The 18257-nt window shown below is 41.8% G+C and overlaps 1 protein-coding gene across 1 annotated transcript in view; it reads right to left on the bottom strand.

The window, feature by feature from the left end:
* Window positions 1-18257, bottom strand: part of FIG4 (FIG4 phosphoinositide 5-phosphatase) — a 139038-nt gene that overhangs the window by 10065 nt on the left and 110716 nt on the right. Inside the window, exons 21-22 of the mRNA XM_054995992.1 lie at window positions 16579-16661; window positions 15702-15788 (exon numbers count right to left, since the gene is read on the bottom strand). Of these exons, the coding sequence (XP_054851967.1) occupies window positions 15702-15788; window positions 16579-16661 (170 nt within the window). The remainder of the gene's footprint in view (window positions 1-15701; window positions 15789-16578; window positions 16662-18257) is intronic.

Raw genomic sequence — 18257 nt, 5'->3', positions numbered from 1 at the left:
AGGAAAAATATTTTTCATTGGCTACTAAAACAAAAATGTGATATTGTTTGTTTGCAGGAGACCCATATTAGAAAACAGGATGTAAAATATTTAAAATCTGGAAAATTGGGCAAAGAATTTGTAGCGGCCTCTAACAAGAAAAAAAGAGGAGTGGTGTTGTACATAAAAGAGGAGCTGCAGCCAAAATTTGTTATGAGAGATGTGGAAGCTAGATTTGTAGCGGTGGAATGTAATTGGAATTTAAAGAGAGTGTTGGTAGTCGGACTTTATGCACCTAACGGTGCAAAGGAAAGCTTCTTTGAGGATTTAAGGAAGCATTTAGACGATCTTGTATATGACCAGATAATTCTTGCTGGAGATTTTAATGGAGTGACAGATTTGGAACTAGATAAAAAGACTACAACAGCACAAAAGAAAAGAGGACTATTGCCAAAGCTTTTTTTTGAGTTGATTCAACAAGAGACTCTCGAAGATGTATGGAGGAGAGAATATCCTAAAACCAAACAGTTTACTTTTTATTCTGCAAGGCATCTTACATTATCAAGAATTGATATGATCTGGGCCTCAAAGGACTTAGCGTTATGGACTAAGGAGGTAGAAATAATGCCGATGGTAGGCTCAGATCACAATCCAATTATGTGGAAATTTGGAAAAAGGAGAAAAAGGAAAGCCTGGAGAATAAATGAGGACTTGCTACAGGAAAGTGAAAATATGGAAATATTGAGAAGAGAGACAAAGTTTTTTATACAATATAACGTGAATAAAGAAGTACCAACCAGTAAAGTTTGGGACGCGTACAAGGCGGTTGTAAGGGGCATACTAATGGACTTAAATGGCAGAGCAAGGAAAAAGAAAGAGGAGAAAAGACAAGAGATTGAGGAGAAAATAAAGGCCAAAGAAATACAGTTAAAAAAGAGACCAGGGAAAAAGAAAATACATCAGGAAATTAAAATTCTTCAAGAACAGTTAACAGCAATGAGTAATAAAGAATTGGAGTGGAACCTTAAAAGACTGAATCAAAAAGCTTTTGAGGGTGCTAATAAACCTGGGAAATATTTGGCATGGCAATTGAAGAAGAAAAGGGAAAAGAAAATAATAAATAAAATCTGTGAAGAAAATAAAACGTACCTGGAGCAGATTACCATTAGTAGAGCCTTTTATAAATTTTATGCTAAGCTGTATAATAAAAAAGAAGTAACCAAAGAATCAATAGCATCATATTTGGAGAAAACCAAACTTCCAGAGATCTCGGAAGCTTGGAGAAATAAGTTGAATAGTGAAGTAACTGATGAGGAAATAAGTAAGGCAATACAATCTGCAAATCTAGGAAAGGCGCCAGGGCCAGATGGACTTACGGCTAAATTTTATAAGACAATGGCCAACGAACTGGCACCATTCCTAAAAGAGGTGATGAACGGAGTTTTTAGGGATCAAAGAATTCCAGACACTTGGAGCGAAGCGAATATATCATTGATCCCAAAAGAGGGCCAAGATTTGACTAACGTGAAAAATTACAGACCTATATCACTACTTAACAATGATTATAAAATTTTTACGAAGATATTGGCGGAGAGACTGAAGGGGTGGCTCTCGGAAGTCATAGAGGAGGAACAAGCAGGCTTTTTGCCAGACAGACAAATAAGAGACAATTTAAGGACAGTGATCAATGCTATTGAATATTATGATAAGCGTTGTGACAAAGAGGTTGGTTTCTTCTTTGTAGACGCTGAAAAAGCGTTTGACAATTTAAACTGGGATTTTTTGTTTGCCACTATGGAAAAGCTACAATTGGGAGAAAGATTCATCAGAGCAATTAAAGAAATTTATAGAGACCAGACTGCAGCAATTGTAGTGAATGATGAACTGACCAAGAAATTGACGATTAGTAAAGGAACAAGACAAGGTTGCCCGTTATCTCCATTGTTGTTCATTTTAGTATTGGAGATTCTGATGATACAAATACGACAAGACGAGGAAATACGAGGAATAAAAATAAAGGACTATTCATACAAGGTTAGAGCATTTGCAGATGACATAATGTTAATTGTAGAAGATCCATTGGAGAACATGCCAAAAGTGATAGACAAGATCAAGGAGTTTGGTGACTTGGCAGGTTTCTTCATTAACAAAAAGAAGTCAAAGATATTATGTAAAAACATGACTAAGCAGAAACAACAATTGTTAATGGAAACAACGGACTGTGAAGTAACTAGTAAGGTGAAATATTTGGGAGTTGAGCTGACTGCAAAAAATATAGATTTGTTCAAGAATAATTATGAAAAATTATGGACTCAGATAGAGAGAGACTTGATCAAATGGAATAGACTGAATTTGTCATGGTTGGGCAGGATTGCAGCAGTTAAGATGAATGTGTTACCAAGAGTAATGTTTTTGCTACAGACAATACCAATCATCAGAGACTCTAAACAATTTGAAAAATGGCAGAGGAAAATATCAGATTTTGTTTGGGCAGGCAAGAAGCCTCGAGTGAAAGTAAAAGTTCTACAAGATGCAAAGGAAAGAGGCGGAATGCAACTGCCCAACCTGAGACTTTACCATGATGCAATCTGCCTAGTTTGGTTAAAAGAGTGGATGACATTAAAGAATAAGAAACTATTAGCCCTAGAGGGATATAAAAAATTTTTTGGATGGCACGCATACCTATGGCATGACAAAGTAAAGGTCAACTCGATGTTCCTGCATCATTTTGTAAGGAGAAGTTTATATACAATCTGGAAGAAGTACAGAATTTACCTACAAGAAGGAACCCCTTTGTGGGTGGTTCCATACGAGGTGATAGATCCGAGAGCTGTTGATAATGAACAACAATGTTTAACGTACAAAGAAATAACTAAAACTGAAGTGTCTAAACTTAGAATAAAGACGCAAGAGGAACTATCACCGAACTACGATTGGTTCCAGTATAGACAGATCAGAGATTTGTATAACTCGGACTCTGTAAAGGGAGGTATACGAACAGAGAATTCGGAACTAGAGCAGACCCTTTTTAAAGAGGACAAGAAAAGAATATCCAAGGTATACCAAGTACTGTTGAAATGGTATACCGAGGATGAGACAGTTAAAACACAAATGGTGAAATGGGCTATAAATTTTAATAAAGAAATAACAATGGAGGCATGGGAATACTTGTGGAAAACTACAATGAAGACAACGACATGTATTAATATTAAAGAGAACATTTTCAAAATGATCTATCGTTGGTACATGACACCAAAGAAGATTGCGCTAGGAAACTTGAACACTTCTAATAAATGCTGGAAATGTAGAAAGCATGAGGGCTCCCTCTATCATATGTGGTGGTCGTGTGAGGTAGCTAGGCAGTTCTGGGGGGAAATAATAAGAGAAATGAGTGAAATTTTACAGTTTCAAATAAATAAGAACCCAGAACTCCTGCTGCTAAACTTGGGAATGGAGGGAATCCCAGCCCACCATAGGACGTTGATATTTTATATGACTGCAGCAGCTAGACTTTTGTATGCGCAGAAATGGAAAGTACAAGAAGTGCCAACTATTGAAGATTGGATCTACAAATTGCTGTATATGGCTGAAATGGACAAGATGACAAGAAAACTGAGAGATCTGGACTCAGGGCAGTTTAACACAGACTGGGAGAAGCTGAAACAATATCTGGAGAAGAAGTGGGAGGTGGGAGGAAAACTGTGGCAGTTTGAGAACTACTGAAGTACAATAAAAGTATAAAAGAGAGGGGTGACTTTACCGGGGGAGGAAGAGAAATGTGAATTTATAAGCAGTTAGATTAATTAATTGATTGAGATATATATAGATATGTAAAGGTTAATTGATAGAATATTGATAGAGAATAATTAACGGTTTAAACATGAGGATTGAGTAATTAACAATATTTTTTTTTTACTTGATAAGACTTATATGCACCAAACTGAATGTATAGAAGAGTTAAAATGACTGACTATGTGATGAGTTATATAGAAATACTATAAAAAGAAGAAATGATTAATATAGAGAGAACAAATCAAATTGTTTGATTTAAATGTGGGAAATTTTTATGGTTTATGACATACAGAAATATTCAAAACTGGAAAATGGGATAAATTGTTTATCTAAAGAAGTATAGTTTGGATGTTTAGTAAGTAAAAGAGTTAAAGATGTACTGCTTAATATAATGGAGAATATATATTTGTTTTAGATAGAGGAAATTAATAGAAGTAAGGGAAAAGGGACAGAGGGTGGGAAAGCTGTTGGAAGTCAACAAAAGGGGGGGAAAGGGAGGGGGTTAGAAACGAAAAATTAGGGGATAATTGAATGCAATGTAATGTAAAAATATTAATGTTCTAACCCAATAAAAATTTTACAAAAAAAAAAAAAACTATTTTTTCACATGCAGCGCTTGGGCAGAGACAGACTATAGTTCTCTGCAGATTGAAAGAGGGATCATTGCTACTGTCGGTTTAACTAGTCATGATATTTTCGAAGCATATAGGTTCTGGCCACTAGCCCTTTTACAATAGAAGGAAAATACTTTTATCTTGGAGGGGAGAAAAAAGATGGTGTGGTTCTGCTGTGTGAAAAGGTGGAAGAGGGGAAACTTTGAAAATCCCACCTTGAAGCAGGGAGAGAAGAGAGGATGGTAGAGGTTGATTCCCTTCTTCCCTTTCTGCCCCCTGCACTAAGGGATGGCCATGCTATGATCAACAACTTCCATGCTAGTGTCCTAAACAAGACAGATATGGCACTTATAAGTTACATATATGCAGTTAAATTGAAAAGAGTCCAGTAGCACCTTTAAGACTAACCAACTTTACTGTAGCATAAGCTTTCAAGAATACATTGGGACAGTTTTCCAAAATAAAACAAAGATGCATACTGCATCTCAAGTTGATATCAATGTTAATTACTACTGTAGACCTGGCATTTTGTGTGTCTTTAAGACAACATTTGTTATTTTTGGATCCAAGGCATAAGATCTAGATATGCACAAGGGCAAGACTGCAGGCCAGTTTCAATTTCCACATACACTGGTGTACAAGCAAGCCCTACATTCAAGACTGGCTGGCTACGTGGGGCTCACATAGTATCAAGAGCAGTGCTAGTGCAAATCTTTCACCGTCCTACTGCTTCAGAGATACAACACTGTGGACTATTCCTCTTCACCTTTCCCATTTTGGATGGCAAGATTAGAGTCCAGGGGCACCTTATCTGATGAAGCTCTTTGACAAAGAGAGCTTTGATTTTTCTCAGTTTATAACCTGAACATCTTGCTAGTCTAAGGTTCCACTGGACTCAAATTGATGTTCTACTGCAGATCAACATGGCTACCCATCTGAAACCACTCTGGATGGAATATTCCACACAGGCCAAAGAGCAACATTCCTCAAGGTATAAAATGACAATAATTAACAATACAGACACTTTCCATAAAGTTGTTGGTTATTTTAAACATAGGAGAAAGATGTGACTGGGCTTGTAAACTTACACTACTATTTCAAATAAATCTAAACAAACAATACTAATCTATGACAGAGTGAAGAATGTAAAATAATACTGCCATTTTATGAGACAAAGAACAGCTTGGATTTGCCTGTTGAATTCCAAGGCCTTGTTTTAGTGCCATCTCAAGTCATGTGAATTTAATTTAGACTAATCCTTTAAAAAAAAACCTTTTTAGTATTTGTTTTTTTCTATCATTCTCTAAAGTGAAAATACAGACCTTGTTCACACACTGGTCCTTGTTCAATTTTGTTTTTACTCATCCCTTCTTCTAGTTCTGTCTTTTCATATTCTATCAATGGCTGAACTTTTTGCCTCTGATACAGCTTCTAACTGTCAGAAGCTCAATTAAAAAAAAATTAAATGATGAAAGACTGAACAAGCAAACAACCAGGCATGACTATATTGGATGTTGACTTGTGTACATTTTCAACACTAAAATAGTAGTTTGGAGGGAGGAGCATGAATGTTGCTTGGCTCTTTTCTATACAATCACTCTTTTGTTGGCTGTTTGCTCCCCAACCGACAGCTTTTTCAGTTTCACTGGTTTGTTTGTTTTTTGTTTTGTTTTTTTAAAAAAACAGCTGCTTCTTTCTGTGTCATGGTCCAAGCAGTTCAGTGATCATGTTGTGCATTTCATGACATCATAAAATCTGGTATGGCTATGTGACTTCATCAGAAAGCCAGTTCAAGTTGAGGAAAGGCAATTCTTCCAGCTCTCACTGTGAAAGGATATTGGATTCTTACTATAGATGCTGATTTTCTGTTTTTCATACTCTTGCTCTATTAAAATTATAGTAGTATTTTACCTTACACTCTTATTTAAAATACTCCTTCCAGCTTCTAGCTGGATAAAAGCCCTAAATGTTCCACTTCTAAATTTATCTGAAGGGAGCTTCATCTCTTGAAAGCTCATACCCTGGAAACCTAGTCGATCCTTCATGTGCTATTGGACATGAACCTTGCCCTTCTACAAAGAGAAGAATGTTTCTATACCTTTTCAAGGTTTTCTCCCTTAGAAACAAATTGCAGAAGGAGTACTTTTCACAGCTAACAAAAGCATTTGTGCAAAGCATGCTCATGTTTCAGGTCTGCCTGACAAAAAATGAATTTTAGATTTTTCAAATTCAATGATATGAAGTTTATCTTTCTGATTGTTAGATCAAATAGTTAAGGGATGGGAACCATGCAAACAGCTGACTCTGTGCAATAGGACCAACCATAGCTGCCCCTTAAGATTCTGCCAAAAAGATAAAAGAACAACCTTGCTATAAACCCCCAAATAAGTTTGCATAAACAACACCCTCACAAAGTTAAAAGTTGTATCTGCTCATGCACAGATGTTGCAAAAGCTAAACCATGGGCTCTGGAGGGCATTTTGGGCTGCTACAATGATTGTAAAAATGGTGGTGGCTGTAACCACTATTGGTGGTTAGGAGGAGAATGGAAGCTGTGAGTGGGGGGCGGGGATGGACTGTTGCATACTCGCCTTGAAGGGTCCTTCTCCTCTGAGGAAAGGAGGACATCTTGATGGGTGATTCCCACCCTCCATTCAGAGAGGCAGGAACAAGTTTTCTACTTCCTGTCTTCCTAGTGGGAGTCACCCTTTCAGTTTTGGCAACTCCAAAAGCAGTTATAGCATCATAATTATGAATATGACACTCTAGAATTGAATAACAAGGAGAAAGTTGAGTAACAAACATGTTAAGGGGAAACAGGGCAGGAAGTGAATTTGTCAGGCAGAAGAGAGTGAAAAGATAATGACTTCGGGAGGGGCAAAATGTCCTCCTTTCCTCAAGAGGAAAAGGACCCTTCATGGTGAGTATCCAATGGTCTGTTCTCCCTCTGAGGGGGAGGACATCTTGATGGGACCTCTCAGAGAAATGCCCCTATCTTCTGGGTGGGTCATTGTCATCTGGCCATAAGATATTTTGTAACACTCTTCTGCCAAATGCTGCATCAGCTGAGTCATAAGTAGAGATGGGCACAAACAGAAAAAAAAACCCCGAACATGATGTTCGTCGCCATCCACGAACAGGGACTCACGAACACTTACAAGCATGACCTGTTCACGAACATGTTCGAAGTTGGATGTTTGTGGGGGCCAGCAGGCTCTCCTTCAGCCATCATCCAAGTTTGGTCAAGATCCCTACTGCACCCAGAAACCTGACCTGAGCAGGCAGCAGGAAAGGTACCAATAATAAATAATAGCTTGGTCCCAGAGCCTGGCAGCAGCCCTGAAACCTGAAGGGGTAGATTCCTATCCCACCACATACAAAGAAAATTCAATCTCCAATGCACTCTATCAAAATGCCAACAGCAGCTGTCTTTCTCCCTCTCCACTGTCTGCAAACTAAGCCACAGCTGGGAGACCCCCCTCCCCCCTGCTTTTTGCTCCCTTGTAACAAATTTGGAACTCCACATTTGAAAGGAAGACCTGCCTATCAAGCTAAATTGGGCTTAGATTGGGGTTTCCAGGGCAACAGCAGGAGTTCAGACAGAGTTCAGACAATCCCTGCCTAAATTGCCAAGGGAATTGATTGCAGGTGCCAGACTGTCTGGCCTGACAAACAGCAACGAACAAGGCTTGCAATGACTACCTGTATGTTTAGAATGGGGCCTCACAAACAGTTTGTTCGCGAACAGCAGATTGGGCTGTTCGTGGCTTTTTTTGTTCATATTGCTGTTCGTGCCCATCTCTAGTCATAAGTGTTCAGCTTATAGTGTATAACAAAGGTAGATACAGATGACCAAGTAGCTGCCTTGCAAATCTCTTAACTGTAGCATGTCTGGCAAATGCTGCGCTAGTTGCAGCACTTTGTATTGAGTGAGCAGTAATCCTAGCTGGTATGTCTAGTTTTGATTTTTTTGTGCTTTGATGATGCATGCCTTGAGGTTACTGCTAATGGCAGATTTAGATATCCTCATTCCTTTATTCAGTGAGGATACAGAGATAAATAAGGAAGTAGTTTTCCAGATTTGCTCTGTTCTAAAAATAAATGCTTTTAGAATAAGTCTTATGTCCTGAGTACACCACGTTTCTTTTTTGGAATGAAAGGTATTTGGTCAACTGATAGTAGACAGAATTCCAGTGATCTGTGGGAGAGATCACTTTTGGTATGAAGGTAGGATCTGTTCTCAGGACCACTTTGTCCTTGTGTAAGATACATAGCTCGAGCTAATTAACAGGGTGCCCGATTCCGATATCTTTCTTGCAGATGTAACTGCAGTAAGGAACAAAGTTCTCAGCCACTTAAGAGGAATCTCCTTGATAGACTCTTGAAGGGGTGTTTGATAACAGCAGAGTCTGCAGATAGAATTGTATGCGATTTCCAAGTCAGAGATCAGTGAACCTGTGGTGGGTCCTTCAGAGTATCACACTAGAGGGAGCTACGTATGTGAGGTGTCTGGACAGACTCAGATCCTAGTAGCGTGGCAGCGCTGTTGTTAAGACTGTGACCTGACATCTTAAGGTTGAGGCTCTGAGACCACTTGCATGATCGACCTGTAGGAAGAACAGAATGGATCTGGTTTTGAGTTTCATTACATTAACCCTTTTTCTTTCGCATCTCCTGTGAAAGCTTTCTATAATGCATTATATATCCTGTTAGTGGACTGTCTCCTAGAGGCCAGTAGCATGTTGGTTACTTCTTGAGAATGGCCTAGCCAAGAGAGATAGTCTCACTCACTCTCCATGTGGTTAAATGTAGCTATTCCAGGTGTGGATGCAGAAGTGGGCATTGCTGGAGCATATCCAGGGATATTGCAGAAGTCAGTGATGGAAGTGTTGACAGCTGTTGAAGAGCAGAGAGCCATGGGATCTGGGGCCAGTAGGGTGCTACCACTATGATTTCTGCTTTTTTGTTTGTTTTTGTTCTGTGATCTTCCTGATTAGCTTTGGGAGAATTTGAGCGGTTGGAAGACAAACAGCAGAATGTGTGGCCACTGCGATGTCAACGCATCGGTTACTTTGGCTTTGGGATGCAAGCACCTGGTGAAATATCTGTCCACTTAATTGTTCAACATGTTGTCTGTTCTGATTAGAATGTATTCATCTAGTATTCGTGGTTTAAAGTGTAGTAGGGCTAGATAAATTGTCCAAAGCTCAAGTGAGTTGGGAGAGGGTCTTGTCTCACTGCTGGACTATCAACCTTGCACTGGTGGATCTTCAAGTGCTGCTCCCCATCCGGACAGACTGATGTCAGTAGAACCTGTTCCATTACTGGAACGCAGTATTGCTTTCCTTGCAGAAGGCTGGTCATCTTTGTCCACCGTACAAGGCTTTTAAAAAAATATATTATTTCTATTATGAGGGGGAACTGAATGGAAAGACCTTTCTTGTTCATACTTTGTAGTTGGAATTGTCTCAGAAGTCTGTAACAGATTTGTATGTAGTCAACTTCGCTGGATGGCATCGATACTCGGAATCAGAAGAACCATCAGTTTCACAAATGTGAATACCCGGCCTTGATGATCACTTGTGACATTTCCTTTCTCTTCTTTGCCACTGCTTCAGTTAGGAAGAAACAAAATCGCGTGTTGTGTATAATAGGGCTTGCAGATGTTCTAGTCACTGTTTGGATTATAAAAACTTTTCTGTAAGTTGATCAGGAATTGTAAGCTTGTAGGCGTGCAGAGCTTAACCTGATCAACAAGTCGTCCACGTAAGTGTGTAGATGAATACTTTTTCTCCCTTAGCTTTACACTGGGTTGATCAAATTCTTTGTGAAGGTCTTTGGTGCCACTGAGAAGCCAAATGGAAGTACTCTGAACTGTAGATGGAGCCCCCTTGCAGAGAAATGGAGGAGTCTTCTGTGCCTGGACAAGATCGGAATGTGGAGATATGCTTCCATTAGATCTAGTACAGTAAGGTACTCCTTTGGTGTAGGTTGGCCTTCAGATCCATAAATAACAGACGTCAGGAGCTGAACTGGGGACCTTCTGCATGCAAGGCAGGTGGTCTGCCACTGATCTATGGGCCATCCATTAGTAGGGATTCTGCGATGGACCTCATTGTCTCCAATCTGAGATGCCTCAGTTTGATGAACTTGTTGAATGTTTTAGGTCTAGTATCACCCTCCAATCTCTGTTCTTTTTGGCACTGTGAAGAATATGGGGTACACTCCTTTCCCCCTTGTCCTGGGGGAGTGGAGGCATGAGAAACAGGGAATGCACTTACCTGTAACAAGAGTGCTGTCTATTTGGACTGAAGAATTCAGAATCTCTGTGAAGTCACAGCAACAGTCACTATGAAACACACAGATATCTGAAAAAGTAAACTGAACTAAAAAAACCCACAGAAAATAAATGTTAGTTCTTAGGGAGCCACTGAGCTTTTATCTTTTCCTACAAGGATGCAATCTACTATTAGAGATGATCAATGGACTCAATTCCTAGCACTTTGGCCCATACCCTTTATGCCATAGGACAGGGTTAAACACATTTCATGCTCCCTTCAAGGAGATGGCAGAGAGGTCATAATGACCTGTTGATCAGTAGCTTAAAGGAAAAATTGCAACAGAGAATTCTGGTTCTCACATAGACTAACAGTTTATAGCATTTGCTGTCTACAGAGAGTGAAATAGAGATTATGTGCTATTTAATTTGTAGATCCTCAACAACAATAATGATGACCACTGGAACAAAGAATACATTTGCTAAAGGTTACAGCAGAGGCCCTGCCAGTAGCCAATTCAATGAAAGTTTGTGCATCAAGGACTTCTTGCCCTGGGGCACCCTTTCTGAGTAGAAGGATGGTTGTGTTTATCTAAACCCCTGCTTTCAGCCCCAGTGGGGGTTCCAAGGTGGATACAACATTTCACACTTTCCATTCTATCCACACAACAAACCCACAAGGCAGGACAGGCCTAGAGAATGCAATGGAGAATGCAATGGACCCAAGACCACAGGCAGGCCTCCTAGGGAGAATGGCATGAGAATCTGGATCTCCCAGACCCCAGCCCAACACTCTAGCCACTACACCAAACTGTCTCTTGTTAAAAATGATATCATACAGGAAATATTCCAGAGATAGGATGAACTCAATTCCAAGGAGAACTGTCTCTTAGCATAGGCAATTGTAATGTTGTAGAGTCTGTTTCATGTTTAATGTTGGTCCCAGGATACTAAAAACTGGAGCAGTTTCACTCCAGTCCAGGGTTTACTCATGTCTGCATGAGCTGGCTGAAGGCCTGCTAGGGAACGCCTGCTAGGCCTTGTGCTCTTTTCTTTGTTTCTACTGAATAAAGTTACTCTGTGCTGATTAAAAGAGATTGAGAACCCTGTGGAGAGTTGGCCCCATTCCCTGTAGGAAAAAACGGTGGGTGGGCATATATGGAACCAACAGGGAGAAAAAACTTCACTATCTGCGTAAGTTTTAGTTTTTCTTTCTTCTTCTGGTATAGGTTTCCTTTCTAGCTGCCTCAGAGGGCCAGCTAGGATTCCCTTTGTAAGAAATTGCCTCTTCCACAGTTCCCTGTTTAGGGAGTGGCGGGGCCTGGAGGAAGAACCAGAGGGAGACCTGTCTCTTCCCTCAGGAATTTTTACAAAAATTGGCAGTCTCAGAGTTTATGTAATCAATTGCAGGAAATCTGGGGATAGCATTGCAGTCCCTGACGCAATTGTATTACTCACAAGTAGACCACCAGCAGGACTGGACTCTGGGGCTGTTGCTGTTTCCTGCTCTCGCTGGGTCCTGTACCTATTGATTTGCTTTGGAGGTGAGAAACCACTCCGCAGCCACCTCCTGGTCTGTTGGCAAGGTAGCCAGTTTTGGCAAGGCCAGAAATGGCTGCTGTGGCTTTCCGAGGTAAGGTAAGCTAGCATCTTTTTTAAAAAAATAGTCTGTCTAATGACATATAGGAATTCCTGGGGTACTACCACAGGTCCCAATCCCATGGCATTACTCATGAGTAGCCCTCCTTTGTTTGCCATGGCCTCTGGCAGCATGGATAATTCTTGAATCTCAGACCAGCTTGGCTGCCCTGCATTGGATCTTACGCCACTAGACTGGCTTAGGGATGTGGAGAAATCCACTTCATAGCCACCTCCCAGCTGGTTGGCAATGTTGGAAATGGCTGCCATGTTTCCTTTGCTCAGGGAGGAATAATGCTTTTGCGCTTCCAGTCTCGTGATATGAGTGGCCACAACTGCGGCTTCCTTGCAGTTTGCCTCAATGTTTCTGGGGTTGTTGCCAGGAATCAGTGATGAGGAGGCTTCCAACTCTCCTTTCGAGAGGAATCCATCGTGTCCCCCACGATTTTCCATCCTAGTGTGATGGAAGAGCATGTTCTGCTGGTCCATGATTCTGTCTTGCCATGAAATGGCCGCTGCAGCCAAAGGAAGGAAGGAGAAAGCTTCCCCTGCAAGCCTTCTAGTAGGCATGCGGGAAAAAGAGAATAGCAAGGAGCAGAGTAGAAAGGATTAAACAAGGCAAGAATCAAGTTCTGGAAAGTAGAAGTGAAAGAAAGGAAGAAAAATAGATGAAAGGCAAGGCAGAGCTCAGATGAAGCTGCTCTCCCTATCAAGGAATGAAACTGAAAGAAAGGGTGACTCCTACTAGGAAGACAGGAAGTAGAACACTTGTTCCTACCTCCCTGAATGGAGGGTGGGAATCACCCATCAAGATGTCTTCCGCCTCAGAGGGAGAAGTGGGATTTCCCCTCTCTCACCAAGTTTTTGTATGTCCCTCTTGTAATTGTAATGCTTAATTTTTATACAGGGCTTTCAGCATTCAGATTGGTTAGCACACATTATCTTTTTATAATTCTTACAACAGCCCTGTAAGCCAGTATTATATTTAGAATGAAATCTGAATTTAAAGTCTACCCTTGGGGCCTAGCTAAATGAAACACTGGGAGATCTGTGATCTGATATTCCCAACATTTTTTCTTTATAAATAGAATTCATTTGGGGCCTTGATTTGGCTTAGGAACATTATGTAATGGGGAAGGGGGTTAACCTGTTTCTACTGTATTGTTACTCCTACCTGAATTCTCTCCACAGAGCTGCTATTTTAAATCACACAAAAATCAGTATGCTGCCTGTGTGTGTCCTCTAATGGGACAAAAAAGTAGTTCCATGCGGGCCTTTTCAGGTTGGGAAAATGGCTGGGTGTTATGAGTCAGCCCCAGCCCCGACTGGCCACCTTACCTACTGCCTCAGAGTCCTCCTCAGAAGATGAGCAGGAAGGGCCAGCAGAATCTCCTCTGGAGTCGGAAGCCCCTGCAGAAGCTATGGGAGAGGAGGAGCAGTCAGAAACTACTGCTGCTGCTCCAGAGGGAATTCAGCAGGAACAGTCTGGAGCTTCTGCAGAGACTGTCAGGGACGAGGAACAGCCAGAAACCTCCACAGAGGCTGTAAGAGACAAAGACTCCCCCAGGGCAAGAGCGAAATCCGAGCCTCTGGGGCCAGCTGAAAGGAGGAAACTTAGAGATAAGGCAGCGTTTCTGGAAAGGCGGAGGAGTAGCTGGCTGCAGGCACAACGCCAGGCGGAGCTGTTCGAGGGAGAGGCAACAGCTGGCCCTCATTAGAACAGCAATAAAGGAAGACGCTGAGAAGACCAAGCGTGGAAGCAACTCAGCTCGCCACTCCCTGCTACCTGGACGTTCGTGTACCCTGCTCTACTGCTTGTTTGGACTTTGACCTTGGCCTGCCTATTGACTACTCTTCTGCCTGCCGCTCTCTCTCTCTCTGACTGATAGCCTGACCCTGACACCTGGCCTGACTCCTGGACCCTGGTTTGCTGTCTTGTAATACTGAACTCCTGCCTGCTGTGTTCAGCCCTGCAGTACCAGTGAGCCTCCTGCCTGCTGTGCCCAGCCCTGTGCGCGACACTGGGGGAATTAAAATCCCTCTCCCCATGGTTCTGAGTGAAAGGCTACTATTTACAAAGAAAATAACTTGAGAACTCTGACCACAGAAATTCTAGCATCATGTCTAGTTAGGCCTTTACATGAGCTTAAAACTGGATGTATGACTCCATGTGACAAACGCACTGGACAAAAGAAAGTGAAGTAATCAATAGTGCATAAACCAATCAATGCATTCACAGAATAAACCCATGATACAACCCAACTGGGATGGTATCACTTCCAAATGCAGATGGAGAAATGTAATCCCTTGCATTTAGGAAAGTAACACACGCCAGGAAAAAAGTTCTAATATAGTCCTTTCCTTAAGAGCAAGGAGTTTTTTCCCCATATGGAGCAACCTCTAGGCTTCAGTCTGAAATGGTACAGTCTGAACTGTGATTGAAAACAAGAACTGATCAGATTTAACCTTAAAATATTTCAAGTAACTGATAGATAAAATTTAAGGGCATTTGAACTCTGATCAAGGATTTTTCATGCAACAGTTAAAATGATGAAGGATAAGCTGGAAATCCCCAACTTCAACTGCTTGTGCATGACAACATCTACTTACTAGCCTATGTTACACAGTTGTTACAAGGATTAGGGAGGTAACACACATATGACTACTCTTAAGCATTACACAAACAATAGAATTATTCTAGTGTGGTACTTCCAAACATCTTACTTCAGGAGTGCCTAGCAGTCAGTCAGTCAGTCACTTGCTGATCCCTACTATTCTACACTGGGAAATAAAGAGAATCAATGTAGGTGTTCTTTTATAAAAATGACAACACACTTGTAGTTTAATCTCAAAACCATCAATGGTTCTGAGATTAGGTAGGTGGCAACCTGGGAGATGGCCTTCTTGATCATGGCACCAAAACTCTGGAACAAGAAGACTTATCTATCCCCTTCTTTTGCCATCTTCTGCAAGCAGGTGATGACTTCTTTGTTTTCTTCAGTGTTTCTTCAGTACTCCTTCCCACCCAATGTTTTAATGTTTTTGTATGCATATTTTAGCTCTATTTTTAATTGTTTTAATGATGTGATTTGTTTTGGTTTTAAGAGGTTTTAGATTTTATTATATATGTTATGAGGGCAGAAAGGCAAGGTATATGTTTTGTAAAATAAAATAATAAATAAAATAAATATTTATATACATCACATTCCCTAGGAAGAAACAGAAACTGAAGCTTATGCAGGGGTTCTGAGTCTTCCTGTGGAGAATTGGAAGTTATGCTTGTATGTTTCCTAAATACAACAGTCATTTTAAAACTTATTAACAAGAGAGAGAAAGATATTGGGAGAGATGCTGAAAGAGGCAATGGACAGAAAAAACACAACAGAAGGCACAGTACTTACACATTTATAACTCCATCTAAGTGTTTAGAATGAAGCAGTTGATGAGCCTTGTCTTGCTTGTATTGACTGTGCCCCAATTGAACAAACCTATGAATAGAAGCCGAAAAGTCATCAGAAGAAAAAAACTTTCTGAAATAATATCAGTGAAAGAATGAAAATGACATGTCTTTGCAGGCTTTGAAAGAGTCATGCAGTTTTAAGTAAGGGACATCAGGTTCCTTAAAGGGCAGCTGGAACATACACCACACTTTCCTTGAAACTAATATTCTGGGTGAGTAATGCAGCAGTCTCAACTAATTCCATAACAGATCTAGTTTCCCACAGCACTCTTGGGGGCCCTTCAATGGTTCCTCTTATTATGAGCCTCAGACATGAGAGACCAGATCAAAGGCCTGTCTAGTATAGTATCCTACTCACCACAGTCACTACCTAGATGCTCCTGGGAAGCCCACAAGCACAGCATGAAGGCAATAGCCCTCTTTTGCTGTTGTGTGCCAGGATCTAGCATTCAGTGACATATTCCCTCTGAACATTTAGCTATGGATTTGTCTGAAGCCTCTTTAAAGCCATCTAAGCTAGTGGCCATCACCACCAAAAATTCAGTAAATATTACATAGAGTGAATTCAAATGAACATTTACCACAGCATGCATGTAACTAATCGTAAACTAATCATCTGTACTATCCGACAAGTAGTAAGGAGAATTTATCACTCTGCTTTCAAAGCTTCTCAGATGGTTCACTTTAGTGGGAGAGATCTCATTGAAATCAACAGGAATCTAAACATAAGCAACTTTGCCTACAGTTTGCTCATTTTTTATTTGATTATTTTTTTTACTTCTGTATTTGCATGAGCAAAATAAATCAGAAACACCTACCTTGTGTATATGCTAAGATCATCTTCTAAAAGAGACTCTGAGAGATTGATCCCATATACATCTTTTATGGATTGCACTACATTCTGTACGAAAACAAAATACTTCATTACAAACTTTCATTTATACCCCATACTGCCATACCTCTAGATGGCTTCCAGCACAATACAGCAGCAAAATTACTAATTACTTGTATTTCTAGATTCCTATGAATAATGAGTCTTGAAGCACAAGAAGAAATTATTTTGATCAATTAGCTATTGACCTTTAACACATGAAAGGCTGTCCTCCACACCCAGGCAGACTAGAGGCTAGCTAGTCTGCAGCAGCTGCAGCGGCCTCAAGATCTCTGGCCCACTGACTGGCTCCGAGGCAAAGCTACTTACTTGCCATTACCTGTCCCACGGCTGCTCAGGTCAGGTTTTTGTGAGTGGTGGTGTCGTGCTCTAGCCCCCCTCAGTTCCCGGGGCTGCTTCCACAGTCGGGTGCCAAGCTCAGTGGGTATCTCAGATGAGGGCTCACACTGGTTATTATTAGTGCGCAGGAAAGGTGTCTCTGAGTGGTGGGGTACCGCTCTAGTCCCCCTCAGTTCTCGGGGCTGCTCCAAGGTCCGGAGCCAAGCTCAGTGGTTTTATCGGATGCTGGCTCTCAAATGTTTGGGTCTTTCCAGTCCTGCTCTGCAACGCGGCTGGTAACCCTTTGTCCTCCTCTCCCTGACAAGTTCCCGGTCCCTCTTTCAACCTCTCCCTCTCTGGATGGAACCACTCCGACCCTTCCCAATGACCTCTCCTGTCCTGTCCATCCCATCCTTTCCATGAAGGCAGGAAGGTAGGTCACGTCTGCAGCCGCCACTTTGGGGCATGAGGGACTTCCACGGCTGATAACCCTTTGTCCTCCTCTCCCTGACAAATTCCCTGTCCCTCTTTCAACCTCTCCCTCTCTGGATGGAACCACTATGACCCTTCCCAACAACTTGTCCTGCCCATCCCTGACAAGTTCCCAGTCCCTCTCTCAACCTCTCCCTCCCTGGATGGAACCACTACGACCCTTGCCAATGGCCTCTCCTGTCCTGTCCATCCCGTCCTTTCCGTGAAGGCAGGAAGGTGGGTCATGTCAGCTGCTGCTGTTTTTGGGTCTTCCCAGTCCTGCTCTGCAACATCCCTGACAAGTTCTCAGTCCCTCTTTCAACCTCTCCCTCTCTGGATGGAACCACTACGACCCTTCCCAACGACTTGTCCTGCCCATCCTGTCCTTTCCGCGAAGGCAGGAAGGTGGGTGATGTCTGCAGCTGCCGCTTTTGGGCACGAGGGACAGCTCAGCTACTGTTGCACATATGGTTGAACAGCACGGTGCCCCCTATCCATGGCACCTGCTGTCCCCTCTGAGCAGGGGGAATGGGTCCCGTGACTCCCGTCCTTTCTGTGAAGGCAGGAAGATGGGTGATGTCAGCAGCCGCTGCTTTTGGGCACGAGGGGAAGCTCAGGAGCTGTTGCACATATGGTTGTACAGCACGGTGCCCCCTATCAACGGTACTGGCTGTCCCCTCTGAGCAGGGGGGAATGGGTCCTGCGACTCCCGTCCTTTCCGCAAAGGCAGGAAGGTGGGTGATGTTGGCGGTAGCCTCCACTTCAACACAGGAGGGGCAGACAATTGTTTCCAGCAGCAGTCTGCATATTCCTTCA

Source organism: Eublepharis macularius, chromosome 1 (assembly GCF_028583425.1).
Source record: "Eublepharis macularius isolate TG4126 chromosome 1, MPM_Emac_v1.0, whole genome shotgun sequence".
Classification (NCBI taxonomy): Eukaryota; Metazoa; Chordata; class Lepidosauria; order Squamata; family Eublepharidae; genus Eublepharis; species Eublepharis macularius.
Note: the sequence above shows the minus strand (reverse complement) of the source record. Positions and strands in the feature narration are given on the sequence as shown.